The sequence below is a fragment of the Hipposideros armiger genome, unplaced genomic scaffold (assembly GCF_001890085.2).
Source record: "Hipposideros armiger isolate ML-2016 unplaced genomic scaffold, ASM189008v1 scaffold_375, whole genome shotgun sequence".
Classification (NCBI taxonomy): Eukaryota; Metazoa; Chordata; class Mammalia; order Chiroptera; family Hipposideridae; genus Hipposideros; species Hipposideros armiger.
Genome location: NW_017731725.1, coordinates 407,608 through 421,734, shown reverse-complemented (window position 1 = coordinate 421,734; position 14,127 = coordinate 407,608). Strand labels below are relative to the sequence as shown.

General features: G+C 33.8%; 1 protein-coding gene across 1 annotated transcript in view; it reads right to left on the bottom strand.

Annotated features, from left to right (window-relative positions):
• Positions 1–14,127, bottom strand: part of LOC109393324 (protein eyes shut homolog) — a 1,090,347-nt gene that overhangs the window by 883,235 nt on the left and 192,985 nt on the right. Inside the window, 2 exon segments of the mRNA XM_019662404.1 lie at positions 3,471–3,546; positions 4,483–4,651. Coding sequence (XP_019517949.1) covers positions 3,471–3,546; positions 4,483–4,651 — 245 coding nt within the window.

Below are 14,127 nucleotides of genomic sequence, written 5' to 3'. Positions count from 1 at the left end.
GGATCCATCATTTATTGCAAATAAAAAGACAATGAGAAAAATGCTAGAAGAACTTTTTACCAAGTCCCTTTCAAACTTGTGACAAATCCAGAACCTTGAGAAAAAATATCAGTAAATTAGGATATATAAAATTTTGAATGTCAGAATCCACTATACATGAGTTAAATATTATCAAAAATAGAAAAGTGTGCAATTATGGTATACAAAAGATAAATCATCTTGTTCTATAAAAAGCCCCTTATAAATGTCAGCTCACATTTGAAGGAATACAAATAATACACATACATTTCTTAATCGTTTCTTTTCTATTTAAAGAATTTCCTTTAATCCTTCTTTAAGATGAAATCTGCTCATGACAAATTCTTAGTTTTCCTTCATCTGAGACTGTCTTGATTCTTTCTTTTATTCTATAATCATGTTTTCTGTTTTCATTTTAGTACTTTTCTCATATACTTATAATTTGATATTAAAAACAAAACAGAACAAAAGTCTGTTCCCTTTTAGCAGTTATCCTCAGTCTCAACAAAATAAAGGGCAATGTCTGCTTTCCTTATCACCCTACTAATTTCTCCTCTCTCCCTCCCCCTCTCCCTCTCCCTCTCCATCTCCCTCTCCCTCTCCACTGTATACCTAGAAATGAGTTAATAACACTTTGTCAAAACCACAGCACCCATTCCATATCCAATCATGAGTTTGTTTTTTCTCCAGCATAAATTCTAATTTTGAAAGCTTTCCTCAAATTTTCAGATTAACAGAAAAAAAAAAAAAGTTTGCTTGCATTTTTCTCCCTCCAGCCCTAACATAATCTTTGTTTTTCACTCTTCAGGGAGCTTCAGGTATACCACCCTGCCACACATTGACCTAAGTGTTCTTTTCAATCAGTACTGGCGCATCTCTTTAATGCTCTTGTCTCTTTAGTCTGGACAGACAGACTCAGGTATCAATCCACGAATGCCTTTCAGAGGCTATTATCTGGGTTGCAACATAGAGAAAGTCACAATAAATAGGTCAGATAAGTAAAATACACATCTAGGTATCTCCAAATAAAACTGATGGACAGAAGCTATGTATGGTAATTATTATATTCTGACTTCCCATAGATAACAAACATTCAGTATTTGTACAATGAATAACTAAGTTTATACTTAGAGTGCACTTAATATATTAGTGCACTCTAAAAATGGATGCTTTTAAAGAAAACTATTGAACTATAATAATTAATATAGATGGCAAAATTAGATTTTAAAAAGCAGAGCAACAGAATAGATATTCCTAAAACTAGATATAAGAAATTAGGCATTTCATATCAGTAGAGAAATAGGAAATGGTTTTAGAGAAAATTTTGATAAAGTTCTTGGAAAAATATACTATACTTTTTAAAAAATAAAGCAAATCCCTGCCTTTTTATCAATCATAACAACATATTTACCATGATTAAGGTACTAAAAGTGTTGTTAATCCTAAAATTGTAGTAGATGAGAATATGAGAAAATAATTTAAATATTGCTGTGTGAAAAGAGTTTCTAAGGAGAGATGCAAACCCAGGTCATTTTTTAAAAAGTAAAGAAAAATATAAAATTTTCATGATTTACTAGTTTTATAAAGCAAGAGTGACCAAGCTCTACACAAGATCTGAAATGCTGCTGAATCTAGTAGATTTTATCCATAATTTTAAAAACTACATACAAACCAAAAAGAAAAAGGCAAGCAAGCCCAAAGAAAAATACTATTAGTTAAAGGCTATGAGTAGACAAGACCAAATAGAGATACACAAACAGCAATAATCATATGAAAAGGTGCTCAATCTTTATAGCAACCTGGGAAAATTTAAATTAAAAAAATGACATGCCACATTTTCCTCATCAAATGAGTCAACACGTTTTTAAAAAGTGTATTGATTTAATAGGATCTAGGGAAGTTGGTATGCTCATACTCCCATTAAATAAGTGTGGGTTTTCAACACTTATTTGGAACACTCTTAAGCTATTAAAAATAATGTATCAGTACTCTATGAATTATAAGGGACTGATTCCTAAGATAAACTAAGTGAAACAAAAAGGTGACTGAATAAGGAGGATAATGAGTTCATTTTTTTATGTCAAAATAAAAATATTGGAAAAAAATCTAGAAGCATAGATAGAATTTTAACAATTGTTCTCATAATATTGAATGTGTATATATGTGTACACATTCATATATAAAACAACATTTCATTCAGAAGAAGAATGCCACATTTATACTACCAAAAGATAGGGTTTTAGAGATTAATGCAGGCAATATATGCATCAGTGCAAACAAGATATATTCCTCATCCATCCTCTACCAGGGAATTTATTAATTAAAACATTGCATTTTCCACATCAAGTATGGCTTTCACTATCTAGGACTAAATCAACAAAATATTAATAAATCATTAAGATTTTCAAAAATAATATGTCAAAAAATGTGCTAATTGATTTATATGCAATCATCTAATTTAATCACCACAACCTAAGAGGTATTTACCATGATTACCCTCATTAAAATAGCTAAAAACATGATTTCAGAATATACTTGTAAGCACTTAATTTGTCCAAGAACACACAGCAAGTAAGTAGTAAAAGAGAGGTCAATCCTGTTTCTCCTTAATGAATTTGACCACCCCATCTCTCCCTCCAAAAGGATCATTTACTGTGTATCTACCATGTCTTATGTGCATCATCACACAATGACACTGTTATATACAAACTATATTTTACTGATAAGGTAGAGAGACACAAATAATTTAAATAAAATATCCATAGTCTCACAATGCCAAAAGCTGTTTTTAGTTTCTACACTTCCTTCCTTGGCCATGTTGCTGTTAGCCAAAAGATTTGGAAGAACTCTTCATTAACCAGAAAGGCTCAAGAGAATCTCACCCACCAAGAATAGTCTCAAACTTCAGGTAACCAACATTTCTCAACAGGTGAAGCATACCACATAAAATGCTATATATCAGTCACATCACATCCGACTCCAAAAGACTGGAAGACAGATCCTGAGAGTATTATAGGTGTTGAGATTCTCTACATGTACCTACCTCTTGTCTCATCCGTCTAGTATTTATTTTCTCCTTGTGGTGTCTGGCTCAATTTAATGTCCTCTCATTCTTACCCATACACAGATACCTATGTATCCTAAGACCAGGGATGGGGAGAGAGGTGGCAAAAATCATAAGCCTTGTGAGCTCCTTTCGTCAATGGCCATATCCAGGATGTAGTTTAATGAGGGCTCCAGATTGCAGATGTTTATGGTAATAAGAGATGGGGGTCGGGGGAGGTAAAAAGAGGCTGTGGTTTCTGCTTGAAGAATATTTCCAAAAGGGAATGGAGGGAGAAAGAATAGTTAAATAGTCAATAACTGTTGAAGAAATGACTCTGAAATCCACAGGAAGTAGTTTGGTATTCCTTTGACATTACTTTAGGTTTAATCAAAATTGTAAAACTTACATTAATCTTAATTTCACATCTTGAGCTAGTCCATTCTGTATCACATGAACATTGATACTCGATGAGATCTGTGCATCTGAAACACAGAATTAATTTTTTAAATAAGTAAGACATTAAAGCATAAATTTAAGAGAATTGCACCATTTAAAATTTTTCTTTTCCAGTTCACGTAATTAAAAACACACTCCCATAAGCAACAGAAATCAGTCTATTCCTGGTTTCCTATCCTTCAAGTGACTGGACTAAAAAACAAATTATTTTTATTTTTGCCATCTTCTCCATGGCAATGGAAAAAACAGAAGCGTTCTAAAAGTTAAACCATATGTCTAGGGCTTGTGTAGGACACTGAAGTGGGCTATAGCCAAACTCCATTGCAATGAGCTACCCAGCTTCACCTTCTCTTCCCTGCTTACAAAGTCAGTGGTGTTACTAGAAAAAAATAAATAATAATGTTGCAGAAGGCAGCTTGGTGCATGTGAGAGCCACTCTTCTTTGGCACCTGCATCTCTTAGAAATACCCCCACTCTAGATTTGCATAAACTAATATTCTATCCGTGAAGAGGAGAGTTATTATATAATTCCATAAAGAGAGTCAGAAAATACCTTACATTCACACAGGGATGAAAGAACCAGTCTACTTAGGAACATTTAAATACTAAGTATGCGGTATAATCCCTCCACAGAGCAAATAATAGACTGTCTCATCATCCTACCTGCTACTTCTATTACTGTGAGCAGTTACATTTAAGTATATTAAAGTCCAATTAATCCACATTTATTGAAATTACTTTATGTTAATGAGTAGAAATAAAAGAAGGGCAGATAATATGTATCAGTACATTGCATTAAGTAAAAGAGGCAGCATCTGTCATCTTAACTGTACTTAACTGTAGTTTTATGAGAGAGCATCATTAAAATTATCTTTATCAACTTTCCCTTGACATTAAGTCTTAAATATCATGAATTAAATTTACTTTCTTAGATTTAATAATAGAAAAATAAAAATAGCTACCTTCCATGTAGACAAGGACTTGAGAGGCAATCATTTGCATTTCTTTCACAGTGTGTTCCAGAAAACCCACTCTTGCAGTCACAGGTATGATTGATGCCATCGATACAAGCTCCATCATGGAGACAGGGCATTGATAGACATTCATCTATATTTACTTCACAACTGACGCCTACATCAGAAGAGATAAGACATAACATGAGACTATTTAAATGTAAAAGGCAGAAATTTCTTCATTATGATTAATGTCACTAAGAAATCAAGACTCCCTCCCCATAAAGATAATTTGACATCTTATAGCAAAAAAAAAAAGAAAGAACATTTTTCAAGGTTAAACATGTTTAGTTCTATGAACCCTCAGACTACTAATTTAATGTGAATGAGAAAAACAAAGCAGAAGCTTAATCTACTTAACAGATTTGTTTCTAGGGTGAAGAGTTGCTTATTGAGACTATTAGTGAAGTAATGAATTATATCAAGTTGTCACTATGAATACTAATTCATAATTTTTTTTGTACTGATCCTTGAGAGTCAAACTTTTATTACCTATAGGAATTAAGAAAGAGTTTGAGTTTTTCTAAATTTGGTCCTGGTGAGTCTATTAATAGCTATCAGAAATTTCTAAATGCAATCTAACTTTGGCTAAATACCTAGTGTCTTCAAAGGCCAAGTTTTGAATATTTATTAAGCACCTAACATGTGCTACCTCTGTGCTCAAGAAGGGGTACCAAAAAAAAAGTGTGATCCTGCTAATCCAGAAATATGTTGTCAGGGAGACAATATTTATATATAGGAAACATCTAGAGAACAACATAAGCAGAGTTTAATGGAAAGCTATATTGTGTGTCAGGTTTTGCATGTTAGAGATATTAGGAAAAAGTAGAGAATCATTGTAAAATGGTTAAAACAAAACCTTTGTTCAATGTGTCCATCTGTACTGAGCATCTGCTAACAAAAACTACCATTGCTTGAGCATGTACAGGTGTGCCAGGCCTGTGCTGCATGTTTTACATACATTATTTTAGATAATGCTCATCAAACCTGGAGGCAGATACTATTAATGCTAACTCACTCTGAGTAAACAAGGGTTCACAGAGTTTATTATAAATAATGCTTTCAGATCAGTAAGTTATAACAGTAGCTGAGGATGCAAATCATGTTGTCCTTGACTTATGCTTCTAATCATTAGTTTAAATGGACTAACCTGCAATTACTAATGATATGTGCATAAGTCGATATGCTGAGTAGTAAAACATACACTGCTACAAACGAGACAACGGGGCCCAAATAGAGTCTTAGCCTAAGCCCCATGTCACCAAACTGACAATTATACAGTTTTGGCTCTCCCAAAAATTGAATCTTAAACCAATCAATCAAGAATAGCCTGATCAGCATTAGTCAGATAATCTGCCTGACAGACAGCTGCCATCATGTTAAGGAAAATACAGGCACACCTGGGAGATATGACAAGTTCGGTTCCAGACCACTGCAATAAAGTGAGTATTGTAATAAAACAAGTCACACAATTTTTTTTTTGGTTTCCCAGTGCACATAAAAATTACACTATACAGTAGTCTATTAAGTGTGCGATGGCATTATGTCTAAAAACACAATCTATACACCTTAATTAAAAATGCTGTATTGCTAAAAAATGCTAAAGATCATCCAAGCCTTAAACAAGTCATAACAATTTTGCTGGTAGAGGTCTTGCGTCGATGTTGGTAGCTGCTGAATGATCAGGGTGGTGGTTCCTGAAGGTTGTGGTGGCTGTGGCAATTTCTTAAAATAAGGCAACAATGAAATCTGTCACATCCATTGACTCTACTTGCCACAATTTCTCTGTAGCACACAATGCTGGGGTTTGCCAGAGTTTTATTCATAGTGGAACCTCTTTCAAAACCGAAGTCAATCCTCTCAAACCCTGCCACTGCTTTATCAACAATGTTATGTAATATTCTAAATCTTATTATTTCAACAAGCTTCACACCATTTTCACCAGGAATTGATTCCATCTCAAGAAACCAGTTTCTTTGCTCATCTATAGGAAGCAACTCCTTACGCTCTAAAGGGAATACATCATCCTTATCCATCATGAGATTGCAGCAATTCCATCACATCTTCATGCTCTACTTCTAATTCTAGTTGTCTTGCTGTTTCCACCATACCTGCAGTTACTTCCTCCACTGAAGTCTTGAACCCCTCTAAGTCACACGTGAGGGTTTTAATCAACTTCTTCCCAACTCTTCTTAATGTTTGCATTTTGATCTCTTCTCATTAATCACAAATGTTCTTTATGACATCTAGAATGTTGAATTCTTTCCCTAAGGTTATCAATTTACTTTTCCCAAATCCATCAGAGAAATCGCTATCTATGGCAGCTATCATCTCATGAAAAGTATTTCTTCAATAATAAGACTTGAAAGTCAAAATTACTCCTTGAACCTCGGGCTGCAGAATAGATGTGGTGTTATCAAGCATGAAAACAAATTAATCTCATAGTATGTCAGAGTTCTTGGGTGACCAAGACATTGTCAATAAGCAGTAATGTTTTTTAAATTTTTTTTGTTTGTTTGATTTTTGGTGAGCAATACATCTTAACAGTGGGCTTAAAATATTGAGTAAACCATGTTGTAAACAGATCTGTTGTCATCCAGACTTTGTTGTTCCATTTGTAGAGAACAGGCAGAGTAGATTTACCATAATTCTTAAAGGCCCTAGGATTTTCGGAATGGGAAAGGAGCATTGGCTTCAATTTAAAATGACCACTTGCATTAGCTCCTAACAGGAGAGTCAGTCTGTCCTTTGAAGCCAGGCATTGACTTCTCCTCTCTAGCTATTAAAGTCCCAGATGGCATCTTCTTCCAATATAAAGTGGTTTTATCTACATCGAAACTCTGATGTGTAGTGTAACCACCTACATGAATGATCTGACCTTGATCTTCTGGTTAACTTGCCTCGGCTTCTACATCATCTTCACTATGAACTTTATGTTACAGACATGACCGCTTTCCTTCAAACTCATGAACCAACCTCTCCTAGCTTCAAAATTTTCTTCTGCTGCTTCCTCCCCTCTCTCAGCCTTCACAGAATTGGGGAGAATTAGGGCCTTGCTCTGGATTAGGTTTGGCTTAGGAGAATGTTGTGACTGGTTTGATCTATTCAGACCACTACAACTTTCTCCATAACAGCAATAAGGCTGTTTCACTTTCTTATCATTTGTGTGTTCACTGGAGTAGCGTTTTTAATTTCCTTTAAGAACTTTTCCTTTGCCTTCACAATGCTACTGATGCAAGAGGCCTGGCTTTTGGCCTAACTTGGCTTTCGACATGGCTTCCTCACTTAATCATTTTTAGTTTCTGATTTAAAGTGAAAGATGTGTGACTCTTCCTTTCACTTAAATACTTAGAGGCCATTGTATGGTTAATAACTGACCTAATTTCAATATTGCTGTGTCTCAGGGAACAGGAAGGGGGGCATAGCTGGTTAGTGGAGCAGTCAGAACATGCACAACATTTATTAAGTTCACTGTCTTATATGGGTGTAATTCATAGTGCCCCAAAACAATCATAATAATTACACCAAAGATCACTGATCACAGATCACCATAACAAATACAATAATAATGAAAACTTTGAAATATTGTGAAAATTACAAAATGTGACACAGAGACAAAATGTGAGAAAATGCTGCTGGGGAAATGGTGCTGATAGACTTCCTCAATGCAGGATTACCACAAACCTTTTATTAGTAAAAAAATAAAAAAAAATTTAAATGTAAAAAATATGCAATTATTTGCAAAGCACAGTAAAGCAAAGCACAGTGGAACAAGGTATGTCTCTAACTTTGCAATAATCAACCCACCCTTTGGCTTAGTATAGCTTCCCTGTTCCTGCCCCCTTTTATAGCTATGAAATTCTTTCATTTTGTATAGCTCCTCACAGCTCCTTTCTACCTGTTAGATTGGATGCTGTCCTATTCAAACAGAGTTTGTCTCAAATAAACTCTTAAAAATGTTTTAATGTGCCTCATTTTATGTTTGAACAGTTACAATCAGATAACATGGCTCTTGTAGCCAAGAACATAATATTTAGTTGGGAATAAAGATAAGCTTATTTAAAAATAAGCTATTAAAATGATTGTAAATAGACAGGTATAAATAGACTAGATGAAAATAAAGATAAATTTATAAACAAATATTTTTATTGTGATGAAGAATATCATCATCATCATCATCATCATCATGATAATATCATAATAATAATTGGAGACCTTCCTATGTGCCAGGTACTGTTAAACACATTAGGTAAATCAACTCACTTAAACTGTGCAGTAATTTTCTGGCATGGAAATTATTTTCCCCATTTTATAGAATAAACAAATGAATCACAAGATCTCAGCAGTAGTAAATGGCAAAGCCCATGCTGATAGACAGTATGTAATACCACCATACTACATTTTAATAATACTAATGAGAGAGCAAACTGAATGCATTGGGTGTTTAAGGAATGAAGAAACCTGAGAAAGAGTATCAAGAAAGTTTTGATGATCAGTCTTTTCAAGGAAAGAAACTTGAGAAAATTAAAAAAAAAAATGGAAAGAGTGCATTAGCTTTCTATATGAGTTAGGTATCCCAGCATTTGCTTGAATGCCAGGAAATGGTTTGGGGGACAGTGCTATTGGCAGAAAGGCATTCATTTTGCAAGGTGATAGCATAATTTAACTTTACTTATTTACATACCATAGACGAACTATCTATTCAGGTGAATTTTATGTAGAGCTGTCACGCTGGGAAAATCTGTCATTTATTATGAATGAGGCTTCCAATGTAAAAAACATTTTTGAAAATTCTCTTTAGAGATTGTCAGTTTTCAAGTCAAAACCCTATTATTTAATGGTTACTTTTTTTTTTACTATAACTGATATTATTTATGTAGAACTTCGGATATTAATGATACTATAAAAAATAATAAGGTGTGTAAATTTGTCAAACCTGCTGCCATGTTTGAATGGACCATCAATATTTATATTCAGGTTGTGGTTTGAACAAGCATAATAACCTACATCCGGCAGTTAATAATATAAAAAAGGAACCCCCTTACCTAAATCTTAGTGGCTCATGACACACAAGTTTCCCACTCATACTACTTGACTAAGATGAGTTACAAATCCACTTTACATTATCTTCATTCTGGGAAAAACGGAGCATCCTTTACCTGGGACACTCTCATCATTGCTGAAGCGGGAAAAAAGGGGACTCGGCGAACCTACACTGGTTCTTAAATGTCCCACCTACATTACATTAGCCAATCCAAGTCACTTGGCAAGCTCTACATAAATGGGAGGAAATGAGCTATCTCATTTCATTTACTCTGCCAGGAAACGGCAGATACCTGTGACAATAGTAATATTTAGTGCAGACACATTAATCATGTAAGTTTCCCACTGTAAATGAGGGCAATTTATTAGTCCATCTTAGGTTTAATAGGCTAAAGTAAAGCCATGTATTAAAAACAACTAGCCCATGACCTGGTGTATACATAACATTGGATTACTATCATGCTCTTAATTAAGACAACATTACAACCACATTATATTTAATGAGTGATTGTTTCCAGAACATCATTATTCAAATTAAGATGAGTGAAAAGTGTTTGTAGAACTATCTAGAATGTTGGCAGAATCAGTGATTAAAAACTTCAGTTATAAGGAGATGGACAATTTACCACAACAATGTGGGGGCAAGAGAAAAAGTGATAAAAGAGAATTGGACAGGGTGTATTCAGTACTGTTTATAGATAGAAGACTTGGCAAGATACTATTCTCTTTGTTGCAGTCTTTTCTCTATAGAGGACTAGGATGTCTCAGTTTAGCTGCAGAAAACATCATTAATATTGCCTTAGGAACTTTTTTCCCCTAATGTTTTATTCATTAATTAACCTATGGGTATAATTTGATTTCCTAAGTAATCTACAGAGAGAATGAGAATACAATGATTAGCTGATCTGAACTTTTTTCATTTTTAACACCATAATTCTTCAATACAATACAGGTCAGGTCCCCTTTTTTACTCTTCCCGCTTCTTATTCTAACCTCACCCTTCGCTACTCTGCTGTACTTACACTGACCTTCTTGTATTTTCTCAAAAACTTTGTTCCTCTCCTCCTAAAACTCTCTTTTCCCAAATATTTACATGATTCATTCCTTCATTTTCTTAAGTCTTCATTCAAATGTCATTTTCTCAGAGAGGTCTATTTGACCGCACTGTTTAAAATTGCATCCCCTTCCTCATCCACAATTACCATTATTCTGTTTTATGTTTTTCTGCCATCGCAAGTCATCTTCTAGCATTCTATAAAATTTACTCATTTATCTTTCTCTTTTTGTCTGTCTTCCCCATTACAAGCTTAGCTCCATGAGGGTATGATTTTGTCTGTCTAGTTAAATGCTTCATTGATTCAAGTCTTTGTTAAATAAATATATCATTGGGGTTTGTGTGTGTGTGTGTGTGTGTGTGTGTGTACTTAAATTTTGTTTTACACATCATTTTTGGTTTTGTTTTTCCTTAGAAGTCTCTGCCCCTTCCCAAACAAGAACAAAACAGTTCTTGAAAATCTGGAGAAATGTCAGTACTTGCAATGGTGACAATCAGATACTTCAATGAAGTGATCCCTCTGAGGTGTGTGCCTGAAAGGCTTGTCCTGTCTGTGCAGTCAGGTGGAATTATTTAATAGAATCTCTACTTTTTCCCATCTTAATCTTCGGTTGGGTGCAACTGATCTCACAGATTCATTGCACACAAATTTTCAAATATCTAACAGTTAACTTAAGTATCGTGACTCATGGCTTCTGTATCTTCCCCCTCTACCGGAACCTATCACCAGTCATGTTTGTGACTTAGTATAGTAAAGACATATTTCATAGCAGCATCTTTGTGTGCAATGAATCTGTGAGATCAGTTGTACCCGATGGAGGGTTAAAAGTGATTCCACATCACTTTTATGAGGAATCTTAAAAAAAATGTCAAACTCATAGAAACAGAGAGGAAAACAAGTAGTTTCCAGGGACTGTGGGGTGGGGGAAATGGGAGACGTTGTTATAGCCATACAAACTTTCAGCTATAAGATGAATGAGGTCTGAGGATCTAATGTATAAGATGGTGACTACAGTAGATAATACTGTATTATATAATTTAAATTTGCTAATAGAATACAACTTAAAACGCACACACACAAAAGATAAAAATTCCGATGTGATGTATGTGTCAACCAAAATGATGGAAAAAATCTTTTCATAATATATACATATATCAAATCATCACATTGTAAACATTAGACATCTTATAATTTTATTTGTCAATTATACCTTAATAAAGCTGAAAAAATAAATGGAAATTGTATATCATCACCATTAATGGGAAACCAGTATTATGTTCCAGAAATGAGAAGTATCCAAAAAAATAAATGTAACAAAAACATAATTACCAACCCATCCAAACTTTAAATTCCTCTTCTTGAAACTATGGATTAAAATATCTATGTTCTAGCATAATTGAGAGAATTACGGAGAGTATAGGTATGTTTCTATCAGCACATAGATGATAAGTTATATTTATAATAGTATTGTTATAACAGCATGACATCTTATTTTCTTCATAGGATTAAAATGTGAATGCTCTGATATTGTCTCCATGAATCCAAATAAATCGAAAAGAAATACTTTTTAGTATTTCTTAGACATTAATAAAGGCTTGCTCACTCTTAATCTCAGTTCTTTGTCTATTTTGCCTTATTATATGTCAGATACTTGCTACTACTCATTAATATATCCAACACATACTTATTGAGCATCTATTTTGTGACAGAAAGAACTCCTTCCATAGTTCTTTCTGACCTGGCATGTACCAGCACAGTATACCTCCACCACAGTGTAACAAATATTTTCTAAGTAATTTAATAATGAGCACTGGAGATTTTTTGACAAGAGAGGAATCGTGACACAACGTTTTTACTTGTTATATCTAACTTTTTATTCTTTAATGTTATCCTGCTGCCAGCTTTGGGGCTAGAGTAATAGTTTATATTTGGAATAATTACCTGTTTGTGGTTCTAAAATTAGAGTATGTGAGTTCATTAATAGCATAGGCCACTCTTTTTCTCAGCAGAGTAGGTGGTTACCTGTGGAATTCTGTCTTTCCATGCCTCTGCCTGTGTCAACCCTCCTTACCAAACTGCCTGAACATCTTCCTCTGTATTGGATAAACATCCGATTTTTATGTCTCAATGTCTCATCAGACATTAAAGAGTCCTTTTCAGAAATAAGCCGTTCCAGTATATACTGAGATGTGTGATCAGTAAAGTATTTACATGCATCAATGATAATATAAATAATGTGTAAATAAATATATATCTCTGTCTACTGATATATCATCTACCCAACTAACTTTTCTTCAGTCTGTCCTCTCTCTTACTTTCTTTCCGAGCCTTCTTCACCCAACTTCTCTCCACTGGTCAGTCTTATATTTTGGACAAGTTTTCCAAAATGGCCTTATTGATTCCTAATCCTTTTCATTTCACATGTGTTTTCCTAGCAAAATACTTTATGCAATCTTTACTGTCTCCTGAAATACATGTAACTTCCTTAGCCTAAAATTAATTATCGGGGTCAATCCTGCCTTTCTTACCATTCCTCTGCTATTCTCAACCACTCTAGCCCCTGTGTTTCAAACCTGACTGAATAACAGAATTACCTGTGGACTTTTTAAAAAATACAACTTCCCAAATATCTGGGGAGTAGGCCTGACAAGCTGTCTTTATTAAAAAATTTCTGCAGATGCTTCTAAAGCATAGGTAAGTGTGGGGAACACTGCTCTCATCAATCCAGATGAGAATTAAACATGCTTTCTTACTCATATGTCTGTGTTTGCTCCGGATAGCTCTACCTGGAATGTTATTTCCCCAACACTACCTATTTGAAGCCTGTTTTTTTTAGTCAGGTCCTACTAAAATTCTACCTCATTTAAAAAATTTCCTTAGCTATCTCTTAATAAAAATTAGCTAACAACAATTATCAGATTATCCTTAAAGTATATTTATAACTTTTCATGCTGTCAATGACCAAATAGTCTGTTTATCTATTGTTGAATATATCCAAATAGTAGTAACATTTTGAATGATTATAACTTACATAATAGAATGATTCTTATGAATGGTTTAATTAAATTAATACAGGTACACAATTACCACAGAATTAATAGATTTAGGAATTAATGACTTTGAAAATTCAAATTGACACATCTAATCATTTGAAAACCAAATGCAATAAGAGCTTCTTTAAACCAAACTGAGAATTTTTATAACAATTTATTTTATTAACAACAATACTTAAAAGAGTTTAATTATCATATATTTATTGTTATGCAGGCCAGCAAATGCCATTCTTTAAGGATTAATCTATGAAAACTCAATTTTATTGTTTAAAGGTAGGTCAATAAGAAACCATGAGACAATAAAAAAAAACTAAGAAAAACCAAACTTAAGAAAAAAAAGTAAGAAATTTTTAAAATGAGACCTAAAGATGATGCAGAGGTTGAAATGGTCAGAGAGGAAATTTAAAATATGACTAACATGTAAAAAATAGTGGGATAGTTGG